The sequence below is a fragment of the Salvelinus namaycush genome, chromosome 6 (genome assembly GCF_016432855.1).
Source record: "Salvelinus namaycush isolate Seneca chromosome 6, SaNama_1.0, whole genome shotgun sequence".
NCBI classification, from domain to species: Eukaryota; Metazoa; Chordata; class Actinopteri; order Salmoniformes; family Salmonidae; genus Salvelinus; species Salvelinus namaycush.
Genome location: NC_052312.1, coordinates 49,561,061 through 49,581,239, shown reverse-complemented (window position 1 = coordinate 49,581,239; position 20,179 = coordinate 49,561,061). Strand labels below are relative to the sequence as shown.

The 20,179-nt window shown below is 43.1% G+C and overlaps 2 protein-coding genes across 2 annotated transcripts; one reads left to right on the top strand and one right to left on the bottom strand.

Moving 5' to 3' along the window:
* The first annotated feature begins 1,147 nt into the window (after window positions 1-1,147).
* On the top strand, window positions 1,148-6,174 carry glipr1a (GLI pathogenesis-related 1a). Its single transcript, XM_038996786.1, has 6 exons — window positions 1,148-1,387; window positions 1,977-2,231; window positions 2,827-2,945; window positions 3,456-3,550; window positions 4,932-4,958; window positions 5,068-6,174. The coding sequence occupies exons 1-6, from the start codon at window positions 1,196-1,198 to the stop codon at window positions 5,220-5,222; spliced, it is 843 nt and encodes a 280-aa protein (XP_038852714.1). The 5' UTR covers window positions 1,148-1,195; the 3' UTR covers window positions 5,223-6,174.
* krr1 (KRR1 small subunit processome component homolog) lies at window positions 5,798-18,878 on the bottom strand. Its single transcript, XM_038996785.1, has 10 exons — window positions 18,770-18,878; window positions 18,285-18,460; window positions 14,895-15,029; window positions 14,612-14,737; window positions 11,985-12,068; window positions 10,674-10,730; window positions 9,427-9,597; window positions 7,828-7,905; window positions 7,548-7,644; window positions 5,798-6,864 (listed from the first exon to the last, which is right to left on the bottom strand). The coding sequence occupies exons 1-10, from the start codon at window positions 18,843-18,845 to the stop codon at window positions 6,722-6,724; spliced, it is 1,143 nt and encodes a 380-aa protein (XP_038852713.1). The 5' UTR covers window positions 18,846-18,878; the 3' UTR covers window positions 5,798-6,721.
* Between the last annotated feature and the right edge of the window lie 1,301 nt (window positions 18,879-20,179).

The window sequence follows — 20,179 nt, the reverse complement described above, 5'->3', positions numbered from 1 at the left end:
GAAGTTCCTCTGGGAGAAATCTAGTTATTCTAAGTTATGAGTAGGGCCCGATACATGTAATATATAGCTTCTCAGAAGTAACTCAATCCTCCAGAAATTATTTAAAAAACAAAAATACTTTATCTGTTGCATTGATTGATAGACATGTAAGACACTGTGACAAAGCTACCCAGAGTTACTGTCTGCCTGAAGAGTGATGAGAAGTTCACAGAACTGACTCAATAGAAGTTCAGAAAACCACAGCCTTGCTGAAGTCACGCACACACACGCACACGCACACACACACTCCAGTAGATTCAAACAGAACTGCTGAATTCTCTCGTTCACACATGAATAAAGGAAGTTAAGCTAAGCACAATACCACACTTTTTCCTAGCCTTACAGGATCCTAGAGAGACCGAAACTCTCTCTAGCTATCGCTCTAGATAAGTCTCTCCCTGTATCTTCCTCTCTGTCTCTCACTTTTCAACAATGACATGAATTTACCCTAATCTCCTTTATGAGTTGGATGCCACCATCACCAAGGCTTTCACACTGGCCACAGACATCAGTTCAACGTCTAGTTTTGATTTACATTTGTTTGAGTTGTCAGCTGTCAATTCAACTCGAAATCAACAAATGTCACCATTCCATTCGATTTAGGTTAAAAGTTGGGTGAAAAAAAAGATGACATGTGCTTATGTTGACTTTTTGCATATCCTATCAGTTTTTCACGTTGATTCAACGACATCACATGGATTTTTTTCCGGTTGAAATTGTTATGTTTGTTCCTTATATAATGACAAACCGGTGCATAGGTTTAACTACTTTTAATGAACATATACTTCAGCTAGAAAACTCCATGTTTAGCCATGCAAGGCATTCTTTAACCATCTGCCTCCCGCATAGCCTGCTGGGTAACGTAGTCTAAATGTTATTAACACATAACAACACAGAAATGACGTGGAAACAACGTTTATTCAACCATTTTCTGCCCAGTAGGTTACCTCCATCTTTTGCCAGTTTATTACACTACTAACGTTACATGGTACAGACTCACTAGTACACAGCATTTCACACCGACTTCCTTCCTCCTCGCCATCCAGCAGTAAAATATGCAGACGTCTCAGTTCCTGTTTGAAACAAGCTGCTTTACTGAGAAAGGAGATGTGATGTGAGACGTTTGTGTCCTGGTTCAATCGTCTGTACCTGAAGCATGGGGCAGCTACTGCTGCAGGGATTGCTGTGGGTTGTGATTTTCCTGGGCTCATCTGTCCCTAATATCGAGTCCTCAGAGTACAACCCATTTCCTGGCATCACCGACAAGAAGTTCATCGACGACTGTGTGAGGATACACAACGACAACCGATCCTCTGTGAATCCACCAGCCAGAAATATGCTCTACATGGTAAGCAGTGAGGCAATGAGAGCATGCAACACTGGATTCTCAAGTCAAAACTCAGCAATACCATAATATAGCTAATACTGGTTCCATGGAAATAATTCGGAATTTGATTGTTTTTGCAGTTGGAAAAGTGACAATTACGAATATTCAATACGTGAATAGTGCTTAAACGCTTCCTAAAGCAACAACAATGCATATAAACATTGCCTTGTGAGTAGGCTATAGTTGAATAAGACAGGGCTCTACACTGTCCTTTTTTACAAGAACCACGTGTGCGCCTAAGTTGAAAAATGTAGGTGCACACAAAGAAATGTAGGTGCACAGTGAAAAATTTGAGGTAAGGTAATAAAGCTAGAATCCTACATTTTTCGAGGCTCACTGGTGCTCCTAAATAAAAATTCCAGGTCGCAGACAAAATATGTAGTCGCATAGGCAAGTAAAATGGTCGCACTGTATAGCCCTGTAAAACAATGTTAGAATGAAAGGAGGACAGGCCACTCAGATCCATAGAGGCGTGTAAATCAGTTTCACATCACAGATACTGTCTTTTTTTTTAGACACCCACTAATTTGGTTGTATTTTCTTTCTCGAGACGTGGGATGAGGGCTTGGCCATCACTGCAAGGGCCTGGGCAAGACACTGTGATTTCCAGCACAACATCTACCTGAAAGAGGTCAGACGGGTCCACCCTGTCTTCTCCTCCGTGGGAGAGAACATCTGGGCAGGATACCCGCCCTCCACGTTCTCCGTCATGGGCGCCATGGATTTATGGGTCAAAGAAGTGAACGATTACTCATACCAAAGCAATGCGTGTAGACCAGGAAAAATGTGTGGCCACTACACACAGGTACGTGTCCTCTACTGTATAATACAGCATCACTGCTATAAACCATCACAACGACACAATGCAGGTTTAGCGTTGGGCCAGTAACCAAAAGGTTGCTAGTTCAAATCCCCGAGCCAACTAGGTGAAATATCTATTGATCTGTCCTTGAGCACAGCACTTAACCCTAATTGCACCAGGGGTGCCATCAATAGCCTAGTGGTTAGAGCGTTGGACTAGTAACCAAAAGGTTGCAAGATTGAATCCCCGAGCTGACAAGGTAATAATATGTCGTGCTGCCTCTGAACAAGGCAGTTAACCCACTGTTCCTAGGCCGTCATTGAAAATAAGATTTTGTTCTTAACTGACTTGCCTAGTTAAAGAAAGGTAAAATTAAAAAAATAACAGCTGATCCCTGGCCTTGACCGCACTCTGAAGCTGTCTCAGGGACCGTGGGATATGCAAAAAGCATTTATTTCACTGCACACTTGTACATGTGTGAAACAGAACAAATATAAGCACCCACTATTTGACCTATTATTATAAAAAAACATTGGTATAAAGGGGGAACTCAATATTTCATCATCTTTGCCAACTGCATGCTTGCTTGCATTCCCAGGTTGTATGGGCGACGAGCTACAAGGTTGGTTGCGCCGTCCAAATATGCCCAAATGGTGTCGACAGGACTTCGTTTTCTGATAAAGAGGGAGCCATATTTGTTTGTAACTATGCCGAAGCGTAAGTCAGACTGAATACACATATTACATTTACAAAGCATAAGGCAGACTGAATACACAGATATACCAAATTAAATCAAATTGTATTGGTCACATACACATATTTAACAGATGTTATTGCAGGTGTAGCGAAATGCTTGTGTTCCTCGCTCCAACAGTGCAGTAATATCTAACAATTCATGTACACATAAAGGAAAATTCCACCCAAAAACTATTTTGGTATTTGTTTCATTAGTCCATTGTATATATAGTCCCAAAAAGTGTCAGCAATTTCAAGATATATAACTTTTAAAATACAGAAATACAGCTGGTATGATGCATTTTGCATCATTTGATTCTGCGTTGTGCATCATATGATGCAAAATGAATAATTTCTGGAACACATGGGGATTTTTGAAAGGTTATTGGAATTATGCAACCTTACATTTTCCATTCATATAAAAAGTCTAAGATGCTGATGATAGAAATATGGAAACATTTTGGATAAATGAAAAGGATGTTCTTTCTCCAGGGGAAACGTGGTTGAGATGTTACCATACCTGAAGGGGTTGGAAGAATGCAGCTCTTGTGAGGGTGCAAACAATCAATGCCAGGCAAGGCTCTGCCGTGAGTCTGTCACTTACCATTTCCCACACACAATAAAATAAGATGAAGGACAACCCTGTGATGGTCTGAATGTTCAACATATTCCTTCAAAACAACACCAATTGTACATGCTACACGTTCAACAACACCAATACTCTTTCCCTTGTACATGAAACATGTTCAACACCAATACTCTTTCCCTTGTACATGATACATGTTCAACACCAATACTCTTTCCCTTGTACATGATACATGTTCAACAACACCAATACTCTTTCCCTTGTACATGATACATGTTCAACAACACCAATACTCTTTCCCTTGTACATGATACATGTTCAACAACACCAATACTCTTTCCCTTGTACATGATACATGTTCAACACCAATACTCTTTCCCTTGTACATGATACATGTTCAACACCAATACTCTTTCCCTTGTACATGATACATGTTCAACACCAATACTCTTTCCCTTGTACATGATACATGTTCAACACCAATACTATTTCCCTTGTACATGATACATGTTCAACACCAATACTCTTTCCCTTGTACATGATACATGTTCAACACCACCAATACTCTTTCCCTTGTACATGATACATGTTCAACACCAATACTCTTTCCCTTGTACATGATACATGTTCAACACCACCAATACTCTTTCCCTTGTACATGATACATGTTCAACAACACCAATACTCTTTCCCTTGTACATGATACATGTTCAACACCACAAATACTCTTTCCCTTGTACATGATACATGTTCAACACCACCAATACTCTTTCCCTTGTACATGATACATGTTCAACAACACCAATACTCTTTCCCTTGTACATGATACATGTTCAACAACACCAATACTCTTTCCCTTGTACATGATACATGTTCAACACCACCAATACTCTTTCCCTTGTACATGATACATGTTCAACAACACCAATACTCTTTCCCTTGTACATGATACATGTTCAACAACACCAATACTCTTTCCCTTGTACATGATACATGTTCAACAACACCAATACTCTTTCCCTTGTACATGATACATGTTCAACAACACCAATACTCTTTCCCTTGTACATGATACATGTTCAACACCACCAATACTCTTTCCCTTGTACATGATACATGTTCAACACCAATACTCTTTCCCTTGTACATGATACATGTTCAACACCAATACTATTTCCCTTGTACATGATACATGTTCAACACCAATACTCTTTCCCTTGTACATGATACATGTTCAACAACACCAATACTCTTTCCCTTGTACATGATACATGTTCAACAACACCAATACTCTTTCCCTTGTACATGATACATGTTCAACACCAATACTATTTTCCATTTGTGACATAACAAAGCTGCCATATTGTATTCTCTCTTTACAGACAATCCAAAACGAGACGAACAGAAAAGTATGTTTTGAATACGCAACCCTTCATTTAAATGATCTTCCTAAGCCACAATGGCAGCATGTCTTCTTTGTGACCGACGGTAGCCTTTTCTTTTCTCACCTGTGTACAGGTTACAGATGGACCCCCGACTGGGACCCAGCCCTGGCCACCTGCGGCCCCAGCTGCATGGCCTTATTGGCCATCCGACCCCTGGCCCTTCTCCTCACCTTTGTCGCCGCATTTGGAGTACACAGATTGTACCCAAGCATATTTTTTTACGAATAGCTGAGATGTTTAGATTGATTGACCTGCGCTGACATTCTCATTGTAGTGATGCCTTTCTCAATGTGGTCCTGTCTTTTTAAAATTGCCGCAGAGCCTCAAACCAAATTCCCATTGTGGTACAAAAAAAGTGTACTACAAAAACGTATATGCAGCTTTTGCTGCTTCCATTAATGTGTTAAAGGGAAAGTCTACACCAAAATTAACCAAATCTTTATTTACTGACCTCAAGGAGTTATGCAGCAGTCTTTAATACAAACTCTAAGGCAAGCCCTCTAAAGTAAACAATGCATAAAATAAGAGTAGGAAAAATAGGTCTTAAATAGCTCACACTTCCAATTTATGACAATCTGTGTTAGTTAAGTTAAATATTTGAAAATAACTGTTTCCCCCCCCAAAAATCATGTTTGCTTAACAATGAGCAATGGTGTTGTCAAAAGCACAAACAAGTCTGTGACCAGGCTCACCAACCACTGACGGCAGAACTCATAACACAAGAGCTTATGAAGGTTGAAGAGCAGTGTCTAAATCCATCTCATTTAGCCTAACAGGAAAATCAATTCTACAAATACAGAATGAGAGATTATCATATACTTGTTTTATTGAGTCTTTAGAAGTAGCAACACCAAATGACAGAACACGGCCCAACACACAGTTCTCCTAAACATCACAATGCTATTTCACTGTTCAGCAGTCCTCTAGTGCCATTTCTGCTACACTTGACGCCTGTAGCGGCACACGACAACCATGTTCATTTAATCATGAACTAAAACTTTCATGCCTTTTCTCAAAGCCTGCAGGTATATAGCTTTATACCTTGTTAATCATTTATAATAAGGACTATAAAAAAAGCTTTTAATAGTATGCATGCTATTTTTTATAAGTATACATTAACAGACTTAAGTCAGCATCATTATGAAACATTACTAGTCTTCCAATGCATTAACTGCATCATAAGCCATTATACTTGGCACCAATTTGTAAGTCGCTCTGGATAAGAGCGTCTGCTAAATGACTTAAATGTAAATGTAATACTTGCAGGCTTCATAATATTTACAGTAAACACTACTTTAAGATTGACAGGTGTTGGTTGAAAGCAGTACAAGTTGTTCTAAGGATTAGGACAAGAGGAGGAATCTGTGGCGTCGGGATAAACCAGGTGAACCACGTTCTGTGCACGTCTTACAAACAGTTGGTAAACTATTGAAGAATGGGCCTCGGTCACAGGAAAACTAGGTAACACTCAGAGGCATTGGGTGTCACATATAGGGAGACACCTTTACTGTATACTGTCTCCTCTACTGAGGACAGAGGCATTCCATATTCATTTCATCAAAACTATGAGGAAGATTCATCTCTGTGGAATTGGGGATATTCTATTAATATCCCAAATACATCTTTAGACAAACCCATGTTCTGACAAACCTGACGTCCTTCACGCCAGTGATCTTGTTTCAATGTTGCAATAGTGAATATTGTCCATTGTCCAAGCTTTTCCAAGGTTAGGCCTTGTTCTTTTTCTTCTTGTCATAGGCAGGTGTGGTCTGCGGGGCAGGGTTAACAGAGGGGGCTCCTAGCTTCTTGGTCTTGGCTTTCCTTACCTTAGCCTTGATGGCCTCAATGTTGATTTTGGCATCTGAGGGAGCTAGGAAAAAAACATGGTAAAAGATAAACAACATATTAAACAGCTAGGTGTGGCTGTGTGTGAGTCTGTGTTCAGGCAATGCTTCATTTAACCAGGTGAATCCGTTAATGATTTTTTTTTTAATCGTTTTTTAAAAATTTAACCTTTATTTAACCAGGTAGGCTAGTTGAGAACCAGTTCTCATTTGCAACGGCGACCTGGCCAAGATAAGGCATAGCAATTCGACAATTTACATTTGTAAAGTGCTTTTCATTATAGAAGAATAATTTCAAAGTGCATGAAATCATTTTATTATAAATGAGAATAGAATGTTTCTGAACACCTCTACATTCATATGGAGTATAATATTTGTGTGCCTAACTTTCTCACTCATTATTATTCACGATTCATTCAGGATTATCCATAATCACAGTAGCATCCACATTATCCATATCATGAAAGCAACAACCAAAGTGTAGGAGGAAGGGTAGGCCAGCTGATAAAGATGAGTCTTATTAAGGCCTGCTTTAAAAAGCCCCAAGAATGTCAGGAAGAGTTTCAAAAGATCTGTGAGCGGGAGGAGAAGGCCTGGTTGCCTGACTGGTGCAGGGCCTGAAGCAGTCTGGCATGGCTTGAAGGAAGTGGGTGGAAAGGTTAAGTGGAAAGAAGGTAGTTAACATAATTATTCAAATGATTCACTGTACCTTTGTTAGTCTTCTTCATAACAGGTTTCTCCTTAGGAGGAATAAAGGCTCTGTTTCGCTCCTCTTGCCTCTTAGTCAACGCCTCGGCTTGTTTCACCTTGGAAACACAGACACAAGCAGACATAGGTCAAATGGATTTGGCACAGTAAATCCTGTTACGTGTATTTTGAAGGTCATTAGTTTCTCATGCAATGCTATACAAATAGTAACTGGTGCATAGCTATCAAGTCAAGTTACCACACCCCAGGGTGAAGCGGTGTCAAGTGATATCCATGGTTACCTTTATCTCTTCCATCTTCTTCCTCTTCTTAACGCTCTCTCGAAGGAAGAACTCTCCCGTTGCAAGTTCCTTGTCAATCTAGACAACCAGGAAACACAACAAAACAGTGAATCCAGGAACATGGGTGTGAACAAGTCTAGTGATAGGTTTAGTGATGGATGGGTTATATCAAGTAGTTATAGACCAAGTCATCTGTTGATGTTAGGCTCTATGGCTGTTGTATGTTATAGTACAAGGATGAGTAAAAGAGAAGATTGGGAAATTATAAGCAATTTGCGGGCCGGAAAAAGGGCAGTTATAAAATATATTCATAAGATGTTCTCTTGACTTATATATATTTTTTTTATTTAAGTGCCCTTTTCCCAGCCCACAAATTGCTTTTGACTTACAAATCGGTTTGAAAAAAAATCTAATCCCAATGTGGGCCTGGGGCCAAAGTTATTACACACCCCTGTTACAGTATGTGGAAGAGGACTTGTCAATGTCCTGTGTTGTTATCTTGAAACTGAACTTAAAAAAAATATATACATTTTTATTGTACTGTGCTTGCACTTTGCATGCTACGTTTGATGTGCCATCTACGTGAAGATTTGTATACTGGGCTAGCATGTTGTATGACACAGGAACCGATACAAATAACTACATCATCATGCCTGAGTGGTGGTTCTGACCCACTAACCTGGCTCTCAGGCTGCTGCGGGGGCAGGCGGTTCTGACCCACTAACCTGGCTCTCAGGCTACTGCGAGGGCAGGCGGCTCTGACCCACTAACCTGGCTCTCAGGCTGCTGCGGGGGGAGGCGGTTCTGACCCACTAACCTGGCTCTCAGGCTGCTGCGGGGGGAGACGGTTCTGACCCACTAACCTGGCTCTCAGGCTGCTGCGGGGGCAGGCGGTTCTGACCCACTAACCTGGCTCTCAGGCTGCTGCGGGGGCAGGCGGTTCTGACCCACTAACCTGGCTCTCAGGCTACTGCGAGGGCAGGCGGCTCTGACCCACTAACCTGGCTCTCAGGCTGCTGCGGGGGGAGGCGGTTCTGACCCACTAACCTGGCTCTCAGGCTGCTGCGGGGGGAGACGGTTCTGACCCACTAACCTGGCTCTCAGGCTGCTGCGGGGGCAGGCGGTTCTGACCCACTAACCTGGCTCTCAGGCTGCTGCAGGGGCAGGCGGTTCTGACCCACTAACCTGGCTCTCAGGCTACTGCGAGGGCAGGCGGCTCTGACCCACTAACCTGGCTCTCAGGCTGCTGCGGGGGGAGGCGGTTCTGACCCACTAACCTGGCTCTCAGGCTGCTGCGGGGGGAGACGGTTCTGACCCACTAACCTGGCTCTCAGGCTGCTGCGGGGGCAGGCGGTTCTGACCCACTAACCTGGCTCTCAGGCTACTGCGAGGGCAGGCAGCTCTGACCCACTAACCTGGCTCTCAGGCTGCTGCGGGGGGAGGCGGTTCTGACCCACTAACCTGGCTCTCAGGCTGCTGCGGGGGGAGACGGTTCTGACCCACTAACCTGGCTCTCAAGCTGCTGCGGTGTCCGGCAGTTCTGACCCACTAACCTGGCTCTCAGGCTGCTGCGGGGGGAGGCGGTTCTGACCCACTAACCTGGCTCTCAGGCTGCTGCGGGGGGAAAGGCGTGTACTCCTTCTTTGTCGTCTTTTTCTTAGGCTCCTTGCGCTTGGTCAGGTTCTTGTGTCGGAAATTGGGCAGGAATCGCTCCCAGCTCTGCAGCCGCAGCTCGGGGTCCTTGGACAGCTCGCGCTTGATCATGAGCGTCTGCGGTCGACCCCAATTGAACGGTCGCCAGAGTAAAAAGGGAGAACATGTTGGAAGAGTTAACTTGGATTATTGAAACTGAGGGTGGTTGAAGTCAGACTACATGCTGGTAACTACATGGCTAAGCTCCAGAAAGGATGCAGTAGTTCAAGCCAGTTGCTTCACTAGAAGGGGCAATCTGCAATTGCTGCATCCATTTTTGTGTGTACATGTGTACATATATACACACACACACACACACACACACACACACATACATACATACACCCATTGATTCGTGAAGAGTATAATTCACCAGAACCCAAAATATAAGCTTGTTTTATTACATTGTTTGTAAACAATATCAGTGTAAACAAAGGCTACAGTGTAGCCCCAAAAAAAATCTTTAAACTATCATTTTGATATCTTGGATCAGTCCTTGCATCCATAGCTGTCTATAAATTTGAGTGGTTACATTTCTCAAAGGCCCATCCCTCAGCCTTTTACCAAAAGAGAGGCGGGGGAACTGTTTTGTTATTGTTTCAACTAAGGATTCCCCCTTTAAATCCCTTGAGCCACAGCATTAAAGGAGCAACACCTCACATTTTAGATTTCTTTGACTGCTTAGAAACACCTAAAATAGCTGAAGTACGGCTTCCTCCCTGACCATATAAAAAAAAACATCCGCTACAGGGACAACTAACAAGTTTTGCATTGCTAAGGTTTTGGCTATTGTTGACAACCTCGTGTACGAGAGCCAATCGGAATAAAGGAATTTGTAAACACAACTGGCCAAACACGATAAAAAAATGGAAAATAAAGTTATGACGGATAGAATAAGTTGGTCTGGAGCATGTTGTTCTCAGCTGTCAAGGATCTTCTAACTTCCCCTTTTGGGATCATGGTAAGTTCAAGTCATCTATTCTAAAGGACTCCAGTTCCTTTTGGTGACTTCCTCTGTGGCATCAACAAAAACCCCACATCCTCTTACATAGAACTGTGTCAGTTACTTTAAGTTTACCACGAACCATGACAAAGTACCACATAGACCACCTTTCTCCTCCTCATTGGATGTGGAGGAGAAAGGTATCAATTACCTTGATGTTGTAGATGGGGTGGATGTTCTTCATGGTATCCAACACCACTTTCCGTACCTACATATGGGAAAAATTGTTTTAGCAGATAATAATAATTGAGTCACTCGGAGAGAGAGAGAACAAAAAAAATACAATTGTTGCTCACTCCAGGGAAGTTTAATGTACTTTCCCCCCCCTTTTTGTGATATCCAATTGGTAGTTAGTCTTGTCCCATCGCTGCAACTCCCCTATGGACTCGGGAGAGGCGAAGGTCGAGAGCCATGCATTCTCTGAAACACGACCCTGCCGCACTGCTTCTTGACACATTGCTCGCTTAATCGCGGAAGCAAGCCGCACCAATGTGTCAGAAGAAACACCGTACAGCTGGCGACCGAAGTCAGCTTGCAGGCGCCCGGTCCGCCACAAGGAGTTGCTAGAACGCGATGGGAAAAGGAAATCCCGGCCGTCCAACCCCTCCACTAACCCGGACGACGCTGGGCCAATTGAGCGCTGCCCGGTTACGGCCAGCTGTGACACAGCCTGGGATCGAACCCAGGTCTGTAGACCGCTGTGCCACTCGGGAGGCCCTACTTCAGGTAAGTTGACTGAGAACACATTCTCATTTACAGCAACAACCAGCGGAATAGTAACAGGGGGAGGGAAATTAGTCAATTGGAGGCTGGGGATGATTAGGTGGCCATGGTGTTATGAGGGCCAGATTGGGAATTTAGCCAGGACACCGGAGTTCACCCTTACTCTTACAATAACTGCCATGGGATCTTTGGTGACCACAGAGAGTCAGGACACCTGTTTTATGTCCCAATCCGAAAGACTGCACCCTACACAGGGCAATGTCCCCCATCACTGCCCTGGGGCATTGGGAAAAAATGTAAGCCAGAGAAAAGAGTGCCACCTACTGGCCTTCCAACACCACTTCCAGCAGAATCTGGTCTCCCATCCAGGGACCGACCAAGACCAACCCCGCTTAGCTTCCGAGGCAATAGTGATAGTATGCATCTGAAAGGGATTTATTACCATCAATTGCAAAATGTGTACGGCCTAATCTCCCTATGGAGAGGTGGGCCTAAGTCAATTCAATAAATTATTTGTTGCTATTGCAGAAATGGGCACCTGATGAATTCAACAGGCTTATTTCAGTGGTTCCAGTGTGGGGTTAAGGGAGAGAGCAGGGTAGTGTTCAGTAAGGAGAAAGCATTTAGAAACGGAATGAAATGGAGAGGTACTACCTAAAAATGCATTATTGCCTTACTAAATGTTTTGCTATGGTGTACCCTACTGAACATGGCCCTGATAGAGGAAATCAGCGCTCACCTCTTTGAGGCCGTTGAAGGGTCCCAGGGCTGACACAGTGTTCCCCTGCACCATGACGTAGCAATTAGTGAGCAGCTCCAACGCCTGAGGGGGAAACAGGTTAGATAAATGCCTATAAGAGGGAGGTTGAATGTGTTCCATGGAGAGCAATCTCCATCCACTCACACTCCATGACTGCCGCTAATGCCACCAGTACTACTACTGCTGCTGCTGACAGTACGACTACGACTGCTGGCAGTACTTCTATGACTGCGACTGCTGACATTACTGCTACGACTGCTGACAGTACTGCTACTGACAGTACTACTGTTGACAATACTACTGCTGCTACTACGACTGCTGACAGTACTGCTACGACTACAATAGCTGACAGTACTACTGCTACTGCTGACAGTACTGCTACTACTGCTGACAGTACTACTGCTACTACTGCGACTGCTGACAGTACTGCTACTACTGCTACTGCTGACAGTACTGCTACTACTGCTGACAGTACTACTGCTACTACTGCGACTGCTGACAGTACTGCTACTACTGCGACTGCTGACAGTACTGCTACTACTACGACTGCTGACAGTACTGCTACGACTACAACTGCTGACAGTACTGCTACGACTACAACTGCTGACAGTACTGCTACGACTGCTGACAGTACTGCTATGACTGCTGACAGTACTGCTACTACTACGACTGCTGACAGTACTACTACGACTACAACTGCTGACAGTACTGCTACGACTGCTGACAGTACTGCTACTACTGCTGACAGTACTACTGCTACTACTACGACTGCTGACAGTACTGCTACTACTACGACTGCTGACAGTACTGCTACGACTACAACTGCTGACAGTACTGCTACGACTACAACTGCTGACAGTACTGCTACGACTACAACTGCTGACAGTACTGCTACGACTGCTGACAGTACTGCTATGACTGCTGACAGTACTGCTATGACTGCTGACAGTACTGCTACTACTACGACTGCTGACAGTACTACTACGACTACAACTGCTGACAGTACTACTACGACTACAACTGCTGACAGTACTGCTACGACTGCTGACAGTACTGCTACTACTGCTGACAGTACTACTGCTACTACTACGACTGCTGACAGTACTGCTACGACTACAACTGCTGACAGTACTGCTACTGACAGTACTACTGCTGCTACTACGACCGCTGACAGTACTGCTACGGCTGCTGACAGTACTGCTACTGACAGTACTACTGCTACTACGACCGCTGACAGTACTGCTACTACGACCGCTGACAGTACTGCTACTACGACCGCTGACAGTACTGCTACTACGACCGCTGACAGTACTGCTACTACGACCGCTGACAGTACTGCTACTACGACCGCTGACAGTACTGCTACTACGACCGCTGACAGTACTGCTACTACGACCGCTGACAGTACTGCTACGCTAAAATGTTTATTTATATTCTACTGAGCAACGTGTATCCCGTGCTGTATACCACGTGTATCCCGTGCTGTATACCACGTGTATCCCGTGCTGTATACCACGTGTATCCCGTGCTGTATACCACGTGTATCCCGTGCTGTATACCACGTGTATCCCGTGCTGTATACCACGTGTATCCCGTGCTGTATACCACGTGTATCCCGTGCTGTATACCACGTGTATCCCGCGCTGTATACCACGTGTATCCCGCGCTGTATACCACGTGTATCCCGCGCTGTATACCACGTGTATCCCGCGCTGTATACCACGTGTATCCCGCGCTGTATACCACGTGTATCCCGCGCTGTATACCACGTGTATCCCGCGCTGTATACCACGTGTATCCCGCGCTGTATACCACGTGTATCCCGCGCTGTATACCACGTGTATCCCGCGCTGTATACCACGTGTATCCCGCGCTGTATACCACGTGTATCCCGCGCTGTATACCACGTGTATCCCGCGCTGTATACCACGTGTATCCCGCGCTGTATACCACGTGTATCCCGCGCTGTATACCACGTGTATCCCGCGCTGTATACCACGTGTATCCCGCGCTGTATACCACGTGTATCCCGCGCTGTATACCACGTGTATCCCGCGCTGTATACCACGTGTATCCCGCGCTGTATACCACGTGTATCCCGTGCTGTATACCACGTGTATCCCGTGCTGTATACCACGTGTATCCCGTGCTGTATACCATGTGTATCCTGTGTTGTATACCATGTGTATCCTGTGCAGAAGACTAACAAAACTTTAAACTTCTTACTGCACAATGCAAAATCATGTCATACTCTCCATATCCCCGTACAAGAGTAAAAATACTTACTTTGAAAAAGTGCTTTTACTTTTAGATTTTGTTTGCAAATTCTCCAGCTATATACTGTCGTCATTTTTCCTTCTACTTATTTTAATTCAATATTTTTGTTGTTGTAGCACTGTTCAGAGGAGAGCTTGCAAGTAAATGTATACCCCCTGTGCATCCTGTGCATATGACAAATAAACTGTGATTTGATTAGCTGACTGATTCTGACACGTTGGGAGGCGTTAATAACACTATGCTGCCACCTAGTGATGCTAACATCTAAACACAACACAAATGTGTCCATTTGAACGCTCTCCCTGGCTGCACGGTTGAACAAGACCCACCTTGAGTGTAGATCCTTTAGGTCCGATGAGTCTCTGCCTCCTCTTCACAAACCGTTCTCTGGTTCTGACCAGCGTGCCAATTTTGATGATGTCACACGCCATGTCATCCTCCAAAATACGCACGGCCTAAAGGTGGAAGACAGAAGAAAACATCGACCAAATGAAGATACTTGTAGTGGTTTCTTTCTTGGGGGTAAGTATAGAGTTTAGACTATTCTTCCACACTATCAGGATCATTGTTGGAAGATCAACTATGAATTGATGAACAAGAGAGCATGCCTACCTGCTCAAATGGCACACTTCTGGCCAACAGCTTGATGAGGTCCCGTGCCCTTACAACGGCATATGGGTCAAAGGTCTTTTTGGTGGTGCAAACCGTGATGCTGCCCTCGATCAAATCCAGGGTGGCCTTGATGTGCTGTTGATGAGAAAGAAAAGCAGAACATCAATGTTTTGGACAATTTAAAGGCCGTGTGCCTAAATCTAGGAGGATCATTCATCCTCACATGGCTACATATTTGCATGTTCACAAACACCTATACATGGGCTGATAAGAATGGATCAACTCGTCAACATGTAACATTATTCTTAAAGCTGGAACCCTTAATGGTGAAACTACCTCGTCACTTTGTGATCTTACAACAAAGAAGTTACTGCAAACAACAAAAATGCCCCCCCCTGAGACATCATTGCACAGTCCAGTGGAGGCTGCTGATGGGAGGAAAGCTCATAATGGCTGGAACAGAGTGAATGGAATCACATGGAAACACATGGAAACCATGTGTTTGATACTATTCCAATCCAGCCATTACCACAAGCTCATTCTCCCCAATTAAGGTGCCACCAACCTCCTGTGTTGCACACGCTATAGAACAGCAGAATACGTACTGTAATTGTTTTATTTTACCACCGCTCGACACACCTCTCCTCTGTTTCATCCTCAAAACAAAAACATGAAGATAGGTGCTGGTCCAGACAGTGGCACCACAGACAGAATAATGAGCCAGATATTTCACCAGATGTATAAATGTGAAGCATCCGGTCTAGGGCTGGACGGGATACCATATTTCATGATATACCGGTATTGATGCAGGGACTGGTTTGGGTTTTTACTTTTACCTTATATACCGAATGTTTGGTTTGTTAAATGTGATACGCCATATGTAATGTCAATTTTTATAATTTACTTCGCTACTTGAGTCATCTCTCTCCGTGCCAATATCCACACAGACCTAGCCACGCCCCCTGTCACTCAAGGAGCGCATTTGATGTTCCTCAACCACGAGACACTTGCAACAATGTTGATGACAACAATGCTGTTTTCACTTTGGTTCTTAATAATAATCCACTAGCGTTCTATAATGACACTATTAGTTTGTGTTTCTTACATCCGCAAACAGCTAGTTTGTCTTTTCTTAGCAAGTTGCCCTAAATCTTGTGAGACAGTAAATGTTAGCCACTAATGCTAATAAAAGGTACTGAGTATTTTATTTTACCAAGTAAGTTGCCTGAGAACACGTTCTCATTTACAGCAACGACCTGGGGAATAGTTACAGGGGAGAGAGGGATGAATGAGCCAATTGTAAGCTGGGGATGATTAGGTGACCGTGATGGTATGAGGGACAGCTTAGGAATTTAGCCAGGACACCGGGGTTAACACCCCTACTCTTACGATAAGTGCCATGGGATCTTTAATGACCTCAGAGAGTCAGTACACCCGTTTTAACATCCCATCCGAAAGACGGCACCCTACACATCGGGATATTTTTTTTAGACCAGAGGAAAGAGTGCCTCTTACTGGCCCTCCAACACCACTTCCAGCAGCATGTGGTCTCCCATCCAGGGACTGACCAAGACCAACCCTGCTTAGCTTCAGCAACAAGCCTGCAGTGGGATGCAGGGTGGTATGCTGCTGGCATGAGCAAAAGTAGCTAGCTAATACAGCCTGATAACACCAGTGATGGTGTAGACCTAATTCAGCATGTTGTTTGTGCAACAGTATCTTCTAAATCAAAGAGGAATATGCAAAGCAAGAATATGTTAGCTACATGAAGTAGCTAAGAGAAAACATGCAATGTAGCCAAAGCTTATAGGGTCCCCTAGGAAACACTTAACAATTTAGTTCCTACCCTGTCACAATAACTCCACCCCGGGCATTTTCATTTGTTGTCATCTCAAAAAACACTGTATTCAAAGTGCCCGCTATTATATTCTAACTATAGAATTAGAATAGTCATTCTATTTCCATGATTCCAACAGTTTTGCTCTAATTCGCAAGTCACATCGCAACTGAAACATTTGGTTAAAAATACATCCTAGATTATTTGCCCATATCGTGCAGCCCTATGTGGCAGTGTGGAAATTCTCTCAATTGAGCAGTGGTGTAAAGTACTTAAGTATAAATACTTTCAAGTACTACTTAAGTTGTTTTTTTGGTATCTGTACTTTACTATTTTTATTTTTGACACCTTACTTTACTACATTCCTAAACAAAATACTGTACTTTTTACTCCATACATTATCCCTGCCACCTACAAGTACTCGTTACATTTTGAATGCTTAGCAGGACAGGAAAATGGTCCAATTCACGCACTTGTCAAGAGAACATCCCTGGTCATCTACTGCCTCTGATCTGGAGGTCTCACTAAACACAAATGCTTTGTAAATTATGTCTGAGTGTTGGAGGGTGCCCCTGGCTATCCATAAATTTAAAAAAAGAAATGGTGCCATCGGGTTTACTTAATATAAGGAATTTGAAACTATTTATACTTTTACTTTTGATACATAAGTACATTTGATCAATTACATTTCCTTTTGATACGTATATTTAAAACCAAATCCTTTTAGACTTTTACTCAAGTAGTATTTTACTGGGTGACTCACTTTTACCTGAGTCATTTTCTATTAACGTATCTTTACTTTTACTCAAGTATGACAATTGGGTCGTTTTTCCACCACTGCAATTGAGTGCAGGAAATGCAGAAATGATAAAAGTGATGAAATTTGTTTTGGTTGAAGTTGAATTGAACAGTATAAAACAATCAGAATGGAGAAAGACTAATTGAAATCACTTATAATGTATGCGTTGCCACCATAAGATCACTTACTACTCAAAACAAATGTAGAACTTTTATTAGTCAAAAACTAAAAACACCGTCACATACTGTCACACCGTCCATTTTTTTTAAATACCGTGATATAATATTTTGGCCATATTACCCAGCCCTAGTTGCTACTCACTACCAAATATGGTGATGAGAGGAAGCCCACTGCCTGGCAGTGGGAGACGATGGAGCGAGATGGATTTTGGCCGACATTCTGATAATTTTCTACTGTTCCTACATCATTTTAAAAACGTTTTAATTATATACAGCCATTGACTCTGGAATAGACCATATAACTGCCTCATGGGCTTAGTTCAACTGCTCATCAGAGCCCAAAATACATGTTTATACTCCAATAAACAATGGAGACACTATAGCCTCGAGACATTGTTAAAGCTCTAACTTTTATCTCATGGATGGTTAAGTCTTTGCATTCATAGCTCTGTCTATGAATTTGAATGGCTACATTTCTCCAGCAACGTCCCTCCGTTTTTAACCAATCCCATATCAGGGTGGTCGCTTTGTTATTATTTCAACTGCATATTCCCCCTTTAATTGGCTCAACTTACTGAATCGCCTAATGCTTTTTGCACCAGTGGCCAGCATTCTTTCAGGTATGCCTCTCTGTACTTGGGAAAGAGAGTGGCGAAACTGCTCTCCTCCAGTAGACCTTTGGGGTTGTCATCTTTTGTGAATGCTGGCTCCTTCCATCCATCGGGAACAGTGAAGAGTTGAGATTCATCCACTGAAAATACAACAAGATTAGAAGCTAGGATATAACACACCTAACGTTATAACTAGCTACCTAACTAGGTAGGTAAATTAGCCACATTGCATGCACGTTTTCCCATACAAGTTCTTTCACTGAGAACAAATTGGTAGCAGTCTTCAAGCAGTGCTCATACTAGCGCCATAAATAAGCATGAGGCCGGGCGCGAGCTACACAAATCAAGGGGTATCAGGCTTCTGCTCAGATACATGTATCCAGAAACGTGGACTATTATTAAGAAAGAATGACATGTGTTTCTGATACTAGACAATATCGTTGTAATACCTTGGTTTGTATTCTTTTTCGACTTCTTCCCCGACTGCGTTTCACTCACGCTTCCTTCTTTAGTGGAGGACGCCATTTTTGTTGTGCCGGAAATACAGACCGGAACTGCGTAGTTTGGAACTAAAATGAGGGTTGCATTCAAAATTGCAGCGTTGCATTACGTGCTAAGAGCGTTCTTGAAACTATATTCCAATGTGTAAGAGTCTTTGCAACATTGTGCCACAACAACCTTTTCGATCCTTACAATATTTGCTATTATTTATCTATCCTTCATATTGATTTGTCGTACCTATCACTACATTATTGGAGCGGCAGGTAGCCTAGAGCGTTGGGCCAGTAACCGAAAGGTTGCTAGATCGAATCCCCGAGCTGACAAGGTGAACATCAGTCGTTCTGCCCCTGAACAAGGCAGTAACTCACTGTTCATAGGCCGTCGTTGTAAATAATAACTTGTTCTTAGCTGACTTGCCTAGTTAAATTACAACAATTTATAATAACACCCCTATCACTACATTATATAAATAACAATTTATGACAGTGTATTTCATGTTCAGGTGGTTTGGTAACTTCGCTTCGTTGGCTAATTAGCAGCTGTTTAGCCATAATCAGTAGATTTTTGACCAACCTGGCGATACCTTCTTCGTTCTCATTTCGGAAGTCACTGGTGTCTACAGAACTCCTATAGCTAGTTGCATTGAAATAGCTATAGAAAATGCTCCATTATTAAATACAGTTTTGCTCCATGAAGTGATAAAACAATTTATACGCCGCCATCTTAAGTGTCTTTGTGCAAGATTTTGGCTATTAAAAGGTAGTTTCGCGAACCATTGCTAACTAGCGTTAGCACATTGCCTGGAAGTGTATGGGAATAGCTAGCATGTTAGCTGCTCCCATAGATGTCAATGCATTGTGCTTATGCCTAGAAGTATATGGGAATAGCTAGAATGCTAGCTTCCCCCATAGACGTCAAGTCATTGTGCTAATGCTAGTAAGCAACTTCCTTCAAACTGCATATTTATTGGAGTTGCGGCCAGTGCCTCTGCTAAACGAATATAGGGGAAACACTTCGGTATAATTAATTAAATTGGCTTGAACAACAATATAAATGCAACAATTTCAAAGATTTTACTAAGTTAGTTCATTTAAGGAAATCAGTCAATCGAAATAAATAAATTAGGCCCCTCATCTATGGATTTCACATGACTGGGTAGGGATGCAGTCATGGGCCTTGGAGGGCATAGGCCCACTGGGGAGTCAGGCCCAGCCAATCATGAGTTTTTCCCCACATAGGCCTTATAACAGACAGAAATACTTCCCAGCCCGGTAAGGTCTACACTTGTATTCGGCACGTTACAAATCCAGTTTGATTTGATGTCTGAGTGTTGCGGTGGCTATCCATATTTTTTTTTA

Bases quoted from the DNA above. Each gene is read 5' to 3' on its own strand.
- glipr1a (XM_038996786.1), top strand. From the start codon at position 1,196: ATGGGGCAGCTACTGCTGCAGGGATTGCTGTGGGTTGTGATTTTCCTG. The intron at 2,232-2,826 runs GTACGTGTCCTC...TTGCATTCCCAG, and splicing joins TGTGTGGCCACTACACACAG to GTTGTATGGGCGACGAGCTA. The intron at 3,551-4,931 runs GTGAGTCTGTCA...CTCTCTTTACAG, and splicing joins ATGCCAGGCAAGGCTCTGCC to ACAATCCAAAACGAGACGAA.
- krr1 (XM_038996785.1), bottom strand. From the start codon at position 18,845: ATGGCGTCCTCCACTAAAGAAGGAAGCGTGAGTGAAACGCAGTCGGGG. The intron at 10,731-11,984 runs GTGAGCGCTGAT...TCCCATATGTAG, and splicing joins CCTTCAACGGCCTCAAAGAG to GTACGGAAAGTGGTGTTGGA. The intron at 7,645-7,827 runs GTAACCATGGAT...TGTGTTTCCAAG, and splicing joins AGAAGATGGAAGAGATAAAG to GTGAAACAAGCCGAGGCGTT.